At 40.8% G+C, this 16,807-nt stretch overlaps 1 protein-coding gene across 1 annotated transcript in view; it reads left to right on the top strand.

Moving 5' to 3' along the window:
- THADA (THADA armadillo repeat containing) overlaps positions 1–16,807 on the top strand; it is a 324,328-nt gene that overhangs the window by 149,471 nt on the left and 158,050 nt on the right. Inside the window, exon 29 of the mRNA XM_029911747.1 lies at positions 11,525–11,693. Coding sequence (XP_029767607.1) covers positions 11,525–11,693 — 169 coding nt within the window. The remainder of the gene's footprint in view (positions 1–11,524; positions 11,694–16,807) is intronic.

Here is a 16,807-nt window from a genome sequence, read left to right as displayed (position 1 = left end):
GGAGAACACTTCAACCTCCCTGGCCACACAATAGCAGATGTAAAGGTAGCCATCTTACAGCAAAAAAACTTCAGGACCAGACTCCAAAGAGAAACTGCTGAGCTCCAGTTCATTTGCAAATTTGACACCATCAGATCAGGATTAAACAAAGACTGTGAATGGCTATCCAACTACAGAAGCAGTTTCTCCTCCCTTGGTGTTCACACTTCAACTGCTAGCAGAGCACCTCACCCTCCCTGATTGAACTAACCTCGTTATCTCCACACTGATTTATACCTGCCTCTAGGGATTTCCATTACTTGCATCTGAAGAAGTGAGGTTCTTACCCACGAAAGCTTATGCTCCCAATACTTCTGTTAGTCTCAAAGGTGCCACAGGACCCTCTGTTGCTTTTTATTTTTGATTTGTTACTCATTTTGTCAGAATGACTGCCTGCAGTCTAATCCAGAATCCAGCACATAGACTATTCTGAAGAGTAATCAGCTTTCTTCTCAGAGAAGATCACATGTATACAGAATGGTCTATATGGAACCCAGGATGAGGTAAGCAATCACAAAATAAACAGCTCAGACGGCTCCTTTATGGAGATTGGTCAATTTGCACAAGCAGCGGTCTGTAATATACTGAAGAACATTTGAGTTACTACCTGCTATGTAGATTGTGTCCTTCCTAGCTGGTGAAGGACAACAGAGAGACTACTCAAGCCATCTACCAACACAAATTGTCAACATTTCCTTCCACAAAGGCTCCTAACATGCAGCTGTGCAAGTAATACTTAAGAAACAGCCTTCTACCATCAGGGCCAGCTCTAACTTTTTTGCTGCCTCAAGCAGCAAAAAAAAAAGTGCCGCCCCGCTGTAACACCCCCCCCAGCGCCGCCCCGCCCTGCTGAAACCCCCCCGCCGAGCGCCGTGCCGCCGAACAGCCTCTGCCGCGCTGCCGAACACCCCCCGCCGGACTGCTGAACCCTCGCTGAGCGCCGCTGAACACCCCTGCCGAGCTGCTGAACTCCCGCCGAGCACCGCGCCGCCAAACACCCCCGACGAGCTGCTGAACCCCCACCGAGTGCCGCGCCGCTGAACACCCCGCGGAGCGCCGCCGAAACCCCCGCGGAGCGCCACGCTGCTGAACACCCCCCCCCCCGCACCCCGCCGCGCTGCCCCCCCCGCCACCCCAAGATTGGCCGCCCCTTACCAGGTGCCGCCCCAAGCACGAGCTTGGTTGGCTGGTGCCTGGAGCCGGCCCTGTCTACCATCCTCACAACCTAGTAACTGGTATATTCACAGGGACGCTAAACTAGCATAACCTAGAGCCTAATGGCCAAAGATAACCTACTAAAAAGCATGAAAGCACATTAGTCAAATTCTAATTGTTCAGGGAAAACAGTATTAGTTATCCATTGTTTGTCTGTACAAAAATGTTGTTGCATGTGTTACAGTATACTCTGTATGGAGAAGAAAGTATTCAAAATGAAAAATATGGCATTTAGCCTTCAGTAGAATGCCTTTCATCGACCCCTGTATAGTTTCCTGCTCTCACCATTACTTTGTTTTATAATTCTATAACCACCTACTGTTAATACTGGAAGTGTTCTTCAAAAAGTTTGAGTTCAGTTTTAGCTCTGTTGAATCACTTTGAGCTGGTAGATGTTTTTTCCAAACCACCTAAGTAATTTAGGAGCGTGTGTCTTATTGAGTTGTCCTCCTTAGTCACTTAGGCACTTTCGAAAATCTCACAAACTATCTTTCATTTGTCCCTTAAAAATTCTCAGATTTAGTGCTGCCTCTGTGGAAATGAATTCAGGACAGGGACGGACAGGAAAATATCTATCCACCAGTGAGAAAAGTTTGCAGCACTTTCTCCATTGGTGTCTTCAACTTGCTCGTTTACCTCCATTGTGTTGCCATGGATTTTTTTTTTTGAATAGTCAAGAGTGCCACCGTTTTTAAGTTTACCCTCTTAATACAGAGGTTAAATAGAGCACAACCAGTGAGAAAGCTTATTTGACTAATAAAGCTCCTGGTAGCAAGCCAAAAAGATTTTCCAGCTGCTACTTGTATATTTTTCTTTGTTTATACAATGTCAGGAAGAAAATCCCCCAGACGAATTGAGCAGAAAGATCAAACTGAGATTAAAATGAAATCCTGTTTGTTAAATTCAACTTCATTGCTAATGAACTGTATATGTTCTTTATTTATTTTTAACCTTACAGTACTAGGTTTCACTACAGATGCAAATAGAGTTAAAATAATTGCCACTGTCATTTTTGTCTTTAGAGATTGTTCCTAATTTGACTGGTCAGATCATTTCCCATGTTCATTGTAAATTGCCAGGAGGAAGAAGTATTTGTATAGACAGGTGCTCCAGAGTCAGATATTGTGAGGGTCTCCTTTGTGACTGTTTTAACAAAGAAGCAAGACTTGTCACTCAAAGCTGGAATTTTATGATTGGTTTACATTTGCCTGACTCTTGTGTTTGAGCTCATTCCTCCTCCCATTTTCCGATAATAAAACTCTTTTGAGTTAAGTTACTGATAACAGGTGATGGCTGAGTGAGAGACAATAGCCGTCAAAATGTCACATTCTCTGAGTCTAAGGTAGCCCTATTGGTTAAGGAATAAACTAGGAGGGTATACATTGTGAATTTCTTTTGTAAACATCTCATGTAGTTAAGGCATGAAGCCAAGTACCTTCAAAACACCTGAGATGTATAGATCAGGTGCCTTAAGGCAGTCAAGTTCATTGACAGGTTACTAATTGTCACCCTGTTGTGATATATTATTGTGTTTAAAAACAAGAGAGAGAGAGAGATTTTGGCGCATTACCAATAGTATATTTTGAAAAAATAAATATTTTTCTATGCATTCCTATGCCAGAAAAAGTAGTTCCTAGGAAAGGGAACAAATATAAGAGAAGTTATTTACTATACAGAAGAACCTTCTTAATACTGATTTTGCTTCTCTGAAAAGCAAATAATTTGTAACAGAACTCTGTGACCTTATTCTGTTTCTCAGTAAGAATTTAATATAGTGCTCTCAGGAGGTTTCATATTATTAAGATTTTAGTACTTTTTCAAATATGTATATTACCATCTATTTACTAATATGCTGTAGGATGTTATCATAGTTTACATGTGTCAAGGTAAACAAAGTGCTTTTTGTTACGCAGTATCCTTCATTTTTTAAAGTTTTGATGATCTAAATCCAAAAATTGAGCCTTCCCAAGTGGGTCTTCAAGTCATGTACAATAGATGGCATCAGGGGAATCAGTGAGGGCCAGATCTAGTAGCAGATTTCCATTCCAGACCACTATGCCTGACCTCCTGCACATTGTAGGCCACAAAACCTCACCTCCCCCCCCCCCCCCCTCCGCTCCTGTAATAGACCCATGACCTCTACATGAGTTACTTAGCTCTCAAATCATGATTTAAAGACTTCATGTGACAAAGAAGCCACCATTAATTCTCATTTAAACCAGCAAGTGGCCCATGCTTCAGTGGAAAGCAAAAAACTCCCAGGGTCTCTGCCAATCTGATCTGGGGGCAAATTCCTTCCTGACCCTAAATATGGTGATCAGACCCCTGAGCAAGTCAGCAAGGCCCACCTGCTAGACACCTGGGAAAGAATTCTCTGTAGCAGGGGTAGGCAACCTTTCAGAAGTGGTGTGCCGAGTCTTCATTTATTCACTTTAATTTAAGGTTTCGCGTGCCGGTAATACATTTTAACATTTTTTTAGAAGGTGTCTCTCTCTAAGTCTATATTATATAACTAAACTATTGTTGTATGTAAAGTAAACAAGGTTTTCAAAATGTTTAAGAAGCTTCATTTAAAATTAAAATGCTGATCTTATGCCGCCAGCCTGCTCAGCCCGCTGGGTGTGTGTGTGTGTGTGGGGGGGGGGTTCAGGGCAGAGGGCTGGGTGTTGTGGGGGGGGACTCAAGATCAGGGCAGAGGGCTGGGATGTGTGGGGGTGCAGGGCAGAAGGCTGGGTGTAGGGGGTTCGGGGGGGGGGGCAGGGCGCAGGGGGGGGGGGGGGGGTTCAGGGCAGAGGGAGGGGGGTGCAGGGCAGAAGGCTGAGGTGCTCCCAGTCCCCTGCCCTGAGCTGCTCAAGGCATGGGGCTGGGAGGGATATGCCCTGGCCCACCCCCTTTCCCTAAGGCCCGTCCCTACCTCTCTCTGCCTGCTCTACGGAGCAGCAAGCACGCTGCGCTTGGCTCTGCTCCTCTGGGAGGAGGAGGGGCCAGAATGCACCACGTTGTGGGAAGAAACGGGGGAGGGGGGAAGCTTGGCTGCCGCAGGACCAAGCTTCTGCCTCCTGCCCCTGCAGGGAAGAGCGGTGGGTGGGGGGGCTGAGTGGGGCGGGGGACCGAGACCCCCCCCGCACTGCTCTCCCCTGCGGGAGCAGGAGGCAGAAGTTTGGTCCTGCGGCACCCAAGCTTCCCTCCTCCCCCGCTTCTTCTCCCAGCATGGCGCTTTCCGGCTCCTCCGTTCCTCCTCCTCCTCCTCTCACCGGGCAGGCAGCATGCCACTCAAAATCGGCTCACGTGCCGTGTTTGGCACCCGTGCCATAGGTTGCTGACCCCTGCTCTGTAGTAACTCAGAGGCTTCCCCATCTAGTGTCCCATCTCTGGCTGTTGGAGACATTTTGTTACTCACAGTTGCAAATGGGCCACATTCCATTATAGGCAAACTTGCCATACCATCCCCTCCATAAACTTATCAAGCTCGGTCTTGAAAGCAGTTAGATGTTTTGCCCCAACTGCTCCCCTTGGACAGCTGTTCCAGCACTTCTCTCCTCTGATGATTAGAAACCTTTGTCTAATTTCAAGCCTAAACTTATTGATGGCCAGTTTGTATCTATTTGTTCTTGTGCCAACATTGGCACTTAACTTAAATAACTCGTCTCCCTTCCTGCTGTTTATCACTCTGAGGTATTTATAGAGAGCAATCCTATCTACCCTTAGCCTTCATTTGGTTAGGTTAAACAAACCAAGCTCCTTAAGTCTCCTCTTATAAGATAGGTTTTCCATTCCTCTGACCATCCTAGTAGACCTTCTCTGCACCCGTTCCAGTTTGAATTCATCTTTCTTAAAATGGGAGACCAGAATTGACACAGTATTCCAGATGAGCTCTCACCAGTGCTTTGTATAATGGTATTATCACTTTCCTACCTCTATTGGAAATACCTCACCTAATACATCCTAGCCTTTTTCACAGCCACATCACATTGATGGCTCATAGTCATCCTGTGATCAACCAGTACGGCCAGGTCTTTCTCCTCCCCTGTTGCTTCCAAAATGTTGAATAAGATTGGTCCCAAGACCAATCCCTGAGGAACTCCACTAGTAACCTCCCTCCAGCCTGAGAGTTCACCTTTCAATATCACCTGTTGTAGTCTCCCATTTAATCAGTTCCTTGCCCACCTTTTGATTCTCATATTAATCCCAATCTTCTCCAATTTAACTAATAATTTCCCATGTGGAACTTTATCAAATGCCTTACTGAAATCCGGGTAGGTTAGATCTACCATTTCCTTTGTCTAAAAAATCACTTATCTTCTCAGAGATCAGGTTGGTTTGGCATGATCTACCTTTTGTTGTATTTTATCCCAATTACCGTTTACCTCTATGTCCTTAACAACTTCCCCTTTCAAATTTGTTCCAAGATCTTCTAAACTAATGGGCCTTTAGTTTCCTGGATCACTTTCCCCCCCTTTCTTAAAAATAGCTACTGTATTAGCAATTCTGTGCCAGTTCCTTTAATATTCTTGGATGGAGATTATCCAGGTCCTCCTATTTGCTCTCATTAAACTGTTTGAGTTTGACTTCCACCTCGAATGTGGTAATTTCTACTTCCATATCCTCATTTCCATTAGCCACCCTGCCACTACCCCTTAACTCCTCATTACGCTTATTAAAAACTGAAGCAAAGTGTTCGTTTAGGTATTGGGCCATGCCTAGATTATCTTTAATCTCTACCCTATTCTCAGTACCTAGCGGTCACACTTCTTTCCTTGTTTTCTTTTTACTTATATGGCTAAAGAGCCTTTTACTATTGGTTTTATCTGAGACTTTGTGGTGTGCACTGCCCAGGACTCAGGGCAGATTGTAATGTTACAATTTCACCCTTTATGTACAATAATGTACATTTTAAATCTCTATTTTCATACTGATTTTCTTTTGTAGACAGCATAAGGGGAAAAATAGGTACTGAACTAAGAGCCATAGGCAAACATATGAGGATATTGAATTTCTGGGTTATATTAAGTAAATATCTCCTTTTTCCAAAACCTGCTTTGTAGCAAAAACCTATTTACGAAGGATTAGTTAGCAGTTGTAGTTCATATTTTGCCTCAGTAATAGTAGATGAATGGTTGGTTGTCACAAAATGAGAGATTGACTCTACTATCAGCTTGTTGTTAATAAGGTAGAAGTGCTGGATTTTGTTAATTTTCTTCCTTTCTGAATAATAGTATTTGCTTTTGGGAGTTCGTTGACATTTGTACGAGAGTACATATGCTGGGTAAAATCCTGGCCCCATTGAAGTCAATGGAAGTTTTTGCCATTTGCTTCAAGGAGGCAATAATTTCATTCCTTGAGTAGCTCCATTGAAATAAATGGGGCTACCTGTGGAGTAAGGTACTACTCAATGTGAGTTCGTGTGGCAGAATCTGGCCCTAAAAAATGACATGTTGGTACACTTAGGAGTTAATCACTGTCAATCTATTCAGGCATTACTGCATATATTTTACTGGAACCAAAGTCTGCATTTCTGCTCTCCCCTCAACTGCAGCGGTTCCCCACAAACACTTTGGAAGAATTTTGGAAACTAGGGAGTGTTGATCTACATCTACAGCATACTTTGTAGCCGAGCTCTGGAAAGTGAAACCCCAAGCAGCAGTGTTTAGGAGATGAGATGGCGGGGGCAAAGAATCTGCTGTTTCACAGATCCTCCAATCAATGCCCTTCACAACAGGGACACGGCAACAGGTGGAGCTACTAACAGCCTTAGCAATTGTGGAGCAGCTTCCACTCAACGGCTTGGAGGGTAGTGAGGATCCATTTTCCTCCAGCCCATGTGGAACCCACTGGCATCTCAGGTTGCATATTGAAGCCAAGATTGTAACCTTTTTAAAATAATTGATTTATTATATTATTGGTTGTTTAAAAGTAGTTTTATAAGTTTTGAAAATGTGTAGAATAAGCAGTGTATAAGCTGGTTTTCGTAGCAGAAGTCCCAGCTTTTATCCAGCAAATATCTGATACAAATATATTATAGATGTGGTCCATTTTAAATTGTTTTTTTGTCACCATTCTTTCCATTCCATTAATAATGCACATTTAATTAAGTGTGGGGGGAGTTATGTGTAGGGCTGGGTTGGGAAGTAATGATTTTGCCAGCTCTCACTGTACTGCACAGGGAGAGGAGGATTGGGACCATAATGTTGTAATATCTGCTTGTTAATAAATTTAGTAAATTTATAAATATATCCAACTAGAATAAGTATTTACAAATATATAATTCTTGTACGTGTAAAGTTTTATATTTTGTTCAGCAGGTAGTGAAATGTTATTGAGAAAATGACAGAAAATACTTATATCAATTAATAATTATCTGTTTTTATTTTAAACTAGTGAAAAATGGTTGTATAGGTTTTCTGCATCTGACATTTCAGAGAAAATAGGAGAGATGACCTGTGTAAGTGCCTAATCCAACAGGGCTACTCTCAATAGGGTTACTTGTGTGCCTAATTGTTTGCAGTATTGGATATAGGGTATAATTTTCCAAAGCACCTGTATTGACTTTCAATGAGACTTCAGCTCTGAAGTACCTAAGTCATTTTTGAAAATGGAACATAGGCTCCTGAGTTTAGGCACCTGAATTTAGGCACTTGGGAAATTTTATCCTTAACATGAATTTTTTTTGTCAGCAATAACATATACTGTTGTTACTTCTTGCATTACCTTAACAAATGTAATAAACAATAATCTGGCAATAATTGTCTTACAAAAAATTATACAATTTTTCCATATGAGTGTTTATTGCAAATTGTTTTAAACAGAAGCATAGGACATAGTTTAAAATGAGGTTACTTAAAAATTGCCTGGAAATCTATCCTTGATTATGTTACTAGGAAAAAAATATAGAATTCCATTCCATTGTATTTAATTGCATTACATCTGGGGAGGGAGGGAACCCCAAAACCTCTGAATCATATGGTTTTGGAAAATACCTTTGCACAGGGTATCTGGCTGCAGCAGACTCTGGCTCTTTCCCCATTTTCCATTCTTTCTCCTGAACAGAGGCCAGATTCCTTTGGGAAATCATCATTTGTAAAAGGTCATGAACAGAATGAGGGGCATTCTTTAGTATACAGTTACTGCTAATTAGAAACTAAACATCTGTAACCATGTCAGAGTTATTTGTAGCTGAAAAGAAACATTTATATACAAGATTCCCTCTGCTAATATAAAACATGGTATAGCACGAATATAGGAACAGTTGTAGACAAATCACTTTCCGCTGTGCTGAGGTTATTGTCTAGTAGAACTGAAGCATTCTCATTTAAAAAACATAAGTTCTTATTAGCACTATACCAAATATTTTCCTACACTTGCCAATGCAGGATTAAAGGTTTTACCATATGTGGCCAAAAATACAATATGCAGAAAGGGTTAGACTATGACTAGGACTGACCCACCGTCCTTTTCACATGCTTGTGTATAGGATATCTATTGTCACACTCCTTGCATTTCCCTGGAGCACAAAGACTATCTTCTCTTAGCACCTCTGTCATGCAAGTCACCTAAAGGAAATGTGAAAGAGATGGGGATGAGGAGAGGGGAGCATGCTGCATCCTCCAGAGGTTGTAACTCAGCACCAGGAGAGAGAGTTGCAGTTCCTACGGCAGTATAGCTGCTCTGCACTTCCCCCAATGCACGCTTATATCTTCAAGGTATAATGTGGTCTAAAATGGATACATTGTCAGATACATTATGCTGTTAACTAAGGCAATGTCTACACTGCAAAGTTAAGTCGACATCATGTAAATTGACATTGAGCCTCAGATTTAAGAAAGTTGATCATGCATGTTAACACTACACTTGTGTCGGCAGAGTGCATCCTCACTAGCAGGGCTTGCATCGACACACGGAGAACTGCACTGTGGGTAGCCATCCCACAGAGAACCTGGCTGAGTGGAGTTTTGGGTTGGGCTTGCAATGCCTTATGGGACCAAAACATTGGCAAGCGTAGTTATGGGATCATGGCGTTAGCCTCCTATGATGCAGTTACCTCCCTCCCTCCCTGAAATCAATGGCAAACAAATCAAGCCTTTTTTTGCGCCACCCCCTCCCCTTTTTTTTTTCCTCCTGTAAGCCTGGGTTATCCGCGCGGACACCATAGCATGATAAGCATGGACCCCACTCAGCTGTACACTGTTGTTGTGATCACTACAAACACCTCGCGCCTTATCCTGCAGTATTTACACAGCTGATACAGGAGCCGCAGCACAGAACAATGTGAAGCCACGCAAGCAGCCCTGCTGGAAGACAGAGCAGAGCAATTGCAGTTGCTGGCGACAGTCACGCATCACCTTTACATGGTTGAGTGCTATTTCTGGGCTCGGGAAACAAGCATTGACTGGTGGGACCGCATCGTTATGCAGCTATGGAATGATGAGCAGTGGCTGCAGAACTTTTGAATGCCACTTTCCAGGAACCGTGTGAAAAACTTTCCCCAGCCCTGAAGCGCAGCAATACTAAAATCAGAGCTGCTCTGACAGTGGAGAAGCGAGTGGCAATAACTCTGTGGAAGCTTGTAACGTCAGACTGCTACCAGTCAGTGGGGCATCAATTTGGAGTGGGTAAATCTACTGTGGGATCTGTTGTGATCCAAGTTTGCAGGGCCATCAACAGACTTCTGCTAAGAAGGGTAGTGACTGTAGGCAACGTGCAAGACATAGTGGATGGTTTTGCCGAGATGGGGTTCCCTAACTGCGGTGGGGCGATAGACGGAAAGCCTATCCCTATCTTGGCACCAGACCACCTTGCCAAAGAGTACATAAACTGAAAGGGGTACTTCTCGATGGTGTTGCAAGTGCTGGTGGATCACAGGGGCCATTTCACCAATATCAACGTGGGATGGTCGGGAAAGGTGCATGATGCGTGCATCTTTAGGAACACAGATCTGTTCAGAAAACTGCAAGCAGGGACTTTCTTTCCAGACTACAAAATAACCATTGATGATGTTGAAATGCCAATCTTGATCCTGAGAGACCCAGCCTATCCCTTGCTCCCATGGCTGAAGCCGTACACCGGCAGCCTGGACAGCAGTAAGGACCCGTTCAACCATAGGCTGAGCAAGTGCCGAATGGTGGTGGAATGCGCCCTTGAACATTCCAAAGATCGCTGGTATTGTTTGCTTACTAGGTTAGACCTCAGTGAAAGCAATATCCCCATTGTTATTGCTGCCTGCTGTGTGCTCCATAATATCTGTGAAACAAAGGGAGAAAAGTTTCCGCTGGGGTGGAGGGTTGAGGCAGATTGTCTAGCAGCCAGACACCAGGGCAATAAGAAGAGTACATCGAGGGGTGCTGCGTCTCTGTGAGGCTTTGAAAACCAGTTTCAGCAATGAGCCAGAGTAATGCGACACCTATCTGGGGAGTGGCTGTTTTCTGTGTACCTGGCTGACGTGCAGTGGAGTTGAAAGTGCTCTCCAGAGCGGTCACAGCGAAGTACTGTGGGACACCTCGTTGAGGCCAATTCATTCAAATTGCACAACATGATGTCTACATTATCCACTTGTTGACCCATGGATGTTGAATCAAGCACTATGCCTCTCGCGGAGGTGGAGTACAGAAGTACTTTACAGGCCACTTAGGTTGGTGGAAGGGACTTGGTAGTGTAGACACGTATGTTATTAAATCGACCTAGCGTGGCTTATATCGACCTAACTTTGTAGTGTAGACCAGGCCTAAGTGTGTCTGCTGTGTACTAATCAAGGCCTTTTTATGCATTTGTTTTAGGAACGTAGGTCCTTTTAAAAATGTACCTTATATCTGTATATCTTGTTCATATAAAATGTGTATTAGGCATATTGAGAATCATAAATTTTAGTAAGATTAATAAATTAGCATGTTCAAATTCGCAGTTACTGTTTGTCATTAGTAACATCAATGGGCAACATAGATGGCTGCTACTGAACAGCTGGGTCTATGGTCCCATTATATTTTTGTCTTAAAGAAGACAAGGACATTTTTGAAGAATAGAATCTAGTGTGGCTATATTTAGATATAGGTGGCTGGAATTACACCCTGTCAGTAGCTAGAGGAAATATTATAAAAGTATGTTTTGTAAGGAACATATTTTGGTTTAGTTTTCACTGTGTTTAGTCATTTATTTTGCATTTTTATTTCCGAATACATTAAAATAATCATATCTGGAATAAGTGTGTAACTGTTACTTGTTAAGTAATAGCAATGCGTTCACTGTATGTGGATGACAAATGTGTTTCTCCCTTTTCTAGATGTGGCTACTCTCCTGTGTATCGTTCACGTGAGATGGCAGGCCGAGCCCTTGTTCCATTTGTTATGATAAACCAGATACCACATACAGTACAGTCTCTGCTTGCTGAGCTTCCAGAGTGCACCAATCCATGTATACGACAGAATTCTGTTCATGGAATGCTTCTACAAGTAAGTTCTCCTTTTGTGTAATATGATGTAGTCATAGTTCATGGTGAGTAGAGAAGCACTTATTAAGCAGTGTATGAAAGCACTTTACAAATCAGTTGTCTAAGATGATAAATATAGGAAGCCAAATTCATAGATGATTTAAATGTTGATATAAATCACAGTTCGGTAACTTAGCGTAAGCTGATTTAATATACATGCAAAAGGAGCAGGACAGAGTTGTAAGAAACAGCAATCTACAAGAAGGATGCAAGATGGTGTACGACAGCAATGACACTAATATAAAGTTTTTCATCTTTGAATCTCAGAATGCTTTTAAGAAGTGGGAAAATATCATTATTCCCATTTTACAGATGTGAACGTATATGTGCAGAGAGGTTAAGTGACTTGCCCAAGGTCACACACCAACTCTGTGGCAGGTCAGTCTCCCACTCCCATATTCTGTCTGTTGATCCTCCTTACTTATCTGACACATTTGTCATGATCCTTTTGGTTGCCCCTCTTGCCACAACCTCACCTTGTTGTCCTCTTGGCATGTATTCTACACCCACTTCTTCTTACACACTGACTTATGTAACTTACATTACCAATTAAGAAACATCAGAATTTGGCCCCATATGTAGAAATGCGTAAATAACCTATAAATAAATATTTAATTGAATCCATAATTGAAAAGCAAAACTGAAAATAATGAAAAGGTTAAAGAATATGAGATACAGATACTTGAATGATTTATCAATTTGTGAAACAGTATTATTCCAAAAAATTCGCTGAGCCCAAAAATGCAGAGAGAAAACCTCCCAGGCAGAAATAATGATGTCTAAGGGTTTGTTAACATCTGTATTTCCATTTTGTTTCTAGAAATGTGGTCTTGATCCTCTTTTTGTTTTTGATTTTCTTTTTTGAACTATTAGGACATAGGACTGTAAAGAGACATTACTAGCTTCAAATTAACTTACTTACAAAATTTTGATTTCTTATACAGCATCTTTTTAAATAGTATATCCTGAAATTCTTTATGAAAATTCCCTTCAAAATTGTTGTTAAGTTTGTTTTTTGTTTGTGTTTTTGCTCTTCTGTAAACATTTAAAAGGGTCTTTTTAGCACAAGAAAAACTGACTACCTAACATTACTGGGAAACAGCAAAACTGACTGTACACAAAAGTGCTATTAAATGCACAAAGTAAAGAAACTTAAAAATTAGAGGAACATTTGTTCCTCTAATGTTTTGAGAATAGTAATCTTAGTAATATAGTAATCTTATAACTATAGTAGATTTAAAAAAAAAACTTTTATGCAGACATGGCTTTCAAGTTGATCATGTCCCTTTTTAAAATATGCAGCTGTGACAAAGATAGAACTTTTTATCTATGTTATTGGAGAAACTTCTTGGGACACGCAAGTATCAGTACTACATGCTTTCTTTTCTTTGATATGGTGATTGTCTCTGAAGGAATGAGCTATCAGTTCAAGATAGCTGTGGCAAAAAATGAAATAGTAAAGGACACCCTCAGTGCATTCTTTTCTACAGTAATGCATTTTCTTTCACATTTTCACTCAGAATTGTGCTGTTTCTTGTAAAATGGTAATATCTACCCACTTTATAATCTCTTCACAAATTGCATTGTTGCAGGATTTCCAGAGGGAAGTCCATTTGATGCAAACAGACACCTTTTTCACACTAAAGGCAAAATGATATTAAATTATTTCATCAACTTTGAGTGGGAATACTTAGTAATCTGCTGACATTTACATGTGAGGTTTATTCCCATCCTTTTAGCAATGACCTTCGTCAGATTTTGACATCTATGTTTGAAAAATTATTTGCATAGGGAGATATGAGTTGCCATATTGGATCAGACCAGTGGTCCGTATGTCTTGTTTCTGGCAATTAACAGTACCAGTTGCTTCTGAGGAAAGTGTGATATTTCCACAATGGACAATTATCTAGTAATTTGCCTATAGGGGAAATTTCTTAATCATATAATAGTAGTAGTTGCTTTATGTCCTGAACCATGAGTGCTGACATCTCTTTTAAATTTTAATCATAGCATATGATATCCTCTAATTTCTTCAGACTGAGGGTATATTGATAGGGTACAGAGTGGCAGGCCAACTCTATTTGTACAGGAGTGTTAATGTAGACCTGTCATATTTGGGGAGGGTATTTTAAAGTGCTTAATAGTTTAAGACATTATGGACAGTAGCTTTGCTTGTTTCCTTGTATGTTCTCTAAATCTTTTTCTTGTTCCAAACAATTTTTATTGTTCACTTTTAAATGGAGCAATTAAGTCTTTTCTATGTGCTTCTTAATTCTGAACCCAGCTGTGATAAGCTTTGTATTCTGTAACTGGAGGTCAAATTCTAGGAAACAATTTGGAATCATAAATTAACTCACCTGCTGTTCTTTTAATTTAGGGTAATCAGTTGTGTTTTGTGCGTACTTTTAAATTTGTCATACTAGTAATTTAGCTACCTTATTGCCTTTTTTCATGAGAATTCATCTGAGAATGCCTTATTGTGCATGTTCACTTCTGTTAGCCTGCAACTGCCCATGTCTCTCAATGTATCTTGGCACACCTTCCTATTGTGAGTTCTCTTATGTCTTTTCCAGAGTGTTCTTTTCTCTTAAATTTCCTGTATGGTCAGCAATTTTAGGACAGGGGAAATGGAGGGGAGCCCCTATACAGCTATTATCTTTAGCTGTACCTGTGCCCCATGATATATCCGATTTAGTTTCTGTCTTATCATTAATTTACATAAAGTTAGTTGTAGATCTCCAATAATTCCCTCACTATTTTTAGACCCTGAAATGAAAATCTGCTTGCAAATCTATCTTCCCTCCTGCTTTATTTTATTTTATAGAAGAGAGTTCAGTGCTTGTGAAAGGAGCCAGACAGTGGTATCTAAAGAATGAAATCTTTTGTTTATCTGTAAAATAGGCATATCCCAGGTAGTGGCAGTACAAAATTGGCCTGACTGTAACACCAGTGTTCTTTCTTTAGTATTCTAGCAGAAGTATTTTTGGGAAGCTGAAAGGGTAATTCAGTCTCCATGCTGAGGCTGCTAAAAAAGGGTTTCATTTCTAATGATGGTCTTTGTGATATTGACATCTGTGGACTGAGACCACCAACTTATTTCATATAGCCTATGAACTGCTTCAGTCAGCTTGAGCCAAGTTTGGTCATTGCTAGCCTGGGGCTTTTAATAATTGAGTCTACAGCAACACTAGGTCCTGTTAAGGGGCAAAAATAGTTCCTGTCTTGAAACTCTTGACTATAAAGCTATTCTCCAGTGTAAAACAAGATTCACGTTGACCATTTTGTGCATAAAAAGAAAAGTACTTATGAGGTTCAGGGTTTTGTCCTCACCAGACATCTGTGAGGTCCAACTCCAAAGTGTCCTGGGTACACAAATGTATCCAATAAATGTTCTCCATGGCACTTAAATTATTGCAGGGAATATCATTATTTTGTAGAAATTTCCAAGTCACCTTCTTGAGAAGCAATTATTCTCTAGCAGAAAAGATAACATGAGGTACATTAATATGATGGGGCGGGGGAGGAAATAACTTACACTGGTCTGAGTACTACAGGGCTGCCCAGAGGGGGGGACAAGTGGGGCAATTTGCCCCGGGCCCCACAGGGCCCCCCACGAGAATATAGTATTCTGTAGTATTGCAACTTTTGTTTATGGAAGGGGCCCGTGAAATTGCTTTGCCCCAGGCCCCCTGAATCCTCTGGGCGGCCCTGGAGTACTACACAGTCATAATGAATAGGAATTTGTCAAAATAGTGCTATTTAATTCTGAAAATGAAAAATCATTTAAAAAGAAAAGTCTCTCTCTCCATTACGGTTTACATCAGGGGTAGGCAATAAGTGGACCATAGGCCAAATCTGGACCACCAGGCACTTTTGAATGGACCCCAAAATCTTTTTATTTACTTATTTATTATTATCATTGTTGTTTGTTTGTTTTTAAATATTTTCTCTGGAGTCTGGACCATGACTATACTCTGATCAATGAATTGGGACCTTGACAAAAAATAATTAAAATGGCAAGTGTTTATAAATCTTTATAAAACTTAACTTTTCGTCATGCTGTTTTGTTTACTTTTTTGTATTTCACTCACTTTGGAACAGTTTCACTTTTGTTTCTAGTACTATCTTATTAATTTCACTTACAGGAGCAGGGCCACTGGGCTGCAGTGGTTGGGTTGTATATGCTGCAGGAGAGGAATATTTACCTCAAAACAAAATTGTTTTTAAAAATTAAAAATTCATGAAAAATCTATTTTATTGGGCTTTGTAAAATTTCCCCTTCCCCTTTTAAAAATATATTTACAAAATATATAAGTTTGTGAAACAATCTGACATTGTCCCTTTAAAGTGAGTATATGCTTTCCCCTTTTAAATAATGAATGAAAAAAAAAAAAAAAGCCCAGAATACATGGCTTCATGCACTGTAATGATAGCACTATACATAACATAAATAAAGAAAAAAGACACATTCAATTATGGTTCCTCTAGTTATATGCTGAATAAAATCACCATTGATGGTAATTGAAAAGGATAAGGAGACTGGTTTCATTTTAATTGCTGAAATCTTGGTTTAGCTATTCTCAGATAGAAAGATATTTAACTCTTATCTATATATGTAGAGCCATAAAAAAGGAGGGTAGGTAATGATTTTAAATGAAAATTAGAGTTGCATTTTTGAAAAGCTCTTCTGATTAGTTTTGAAAATTGAGTATAACTTGCAAAAATATTCAGAACCAGATCACATCCTCCTTTTGTAGGCATGAGGACAGCAGAAAACCAGTTGATATAAGCAAGATGTAATTGGAGGAGGTAGCTTTGAGCAAATGTTGCATCATTTTTCTTGCACTGTTTATGGAATACCTCTGTGTGATATCTGCCATTTTGGCAGGAGATGGCTGGTTGGCAAGAGAGTGGGGCAGGGAGAGAGTCATTGTGTGTCACTATTCCTCGCAGTCCCTCTTGAAGCATGTCTGGGATGATTGCTGGCAGTCTCCACTTTTTCCTTCTCTTATGCTTTTGACCACTGGATCTTTATTGTGTCTGGGTTATGCCTCTCAAGACTCCCCTTCCACTTTT

Source organism: Terrapene carolina, unplaced genomic scaffold (genome assembly GCF_002925995.2).
Source record: "Terrapene carolina triunguis isolate 2854851 unplaced genomic scaffold, T_m_triunguis-2.0 Scaffold120, whole genome shotgun sequence".
NCBI classification, from domain to species: domain Eukaryota; kingdom Metazoa; phylum Chordata; order Testudines; family Emydidae; genus Terrapene; species Terrapene triunguis.
This window is presented reverse-complemented; position numbering and strand designations above follow the sequence as displayed.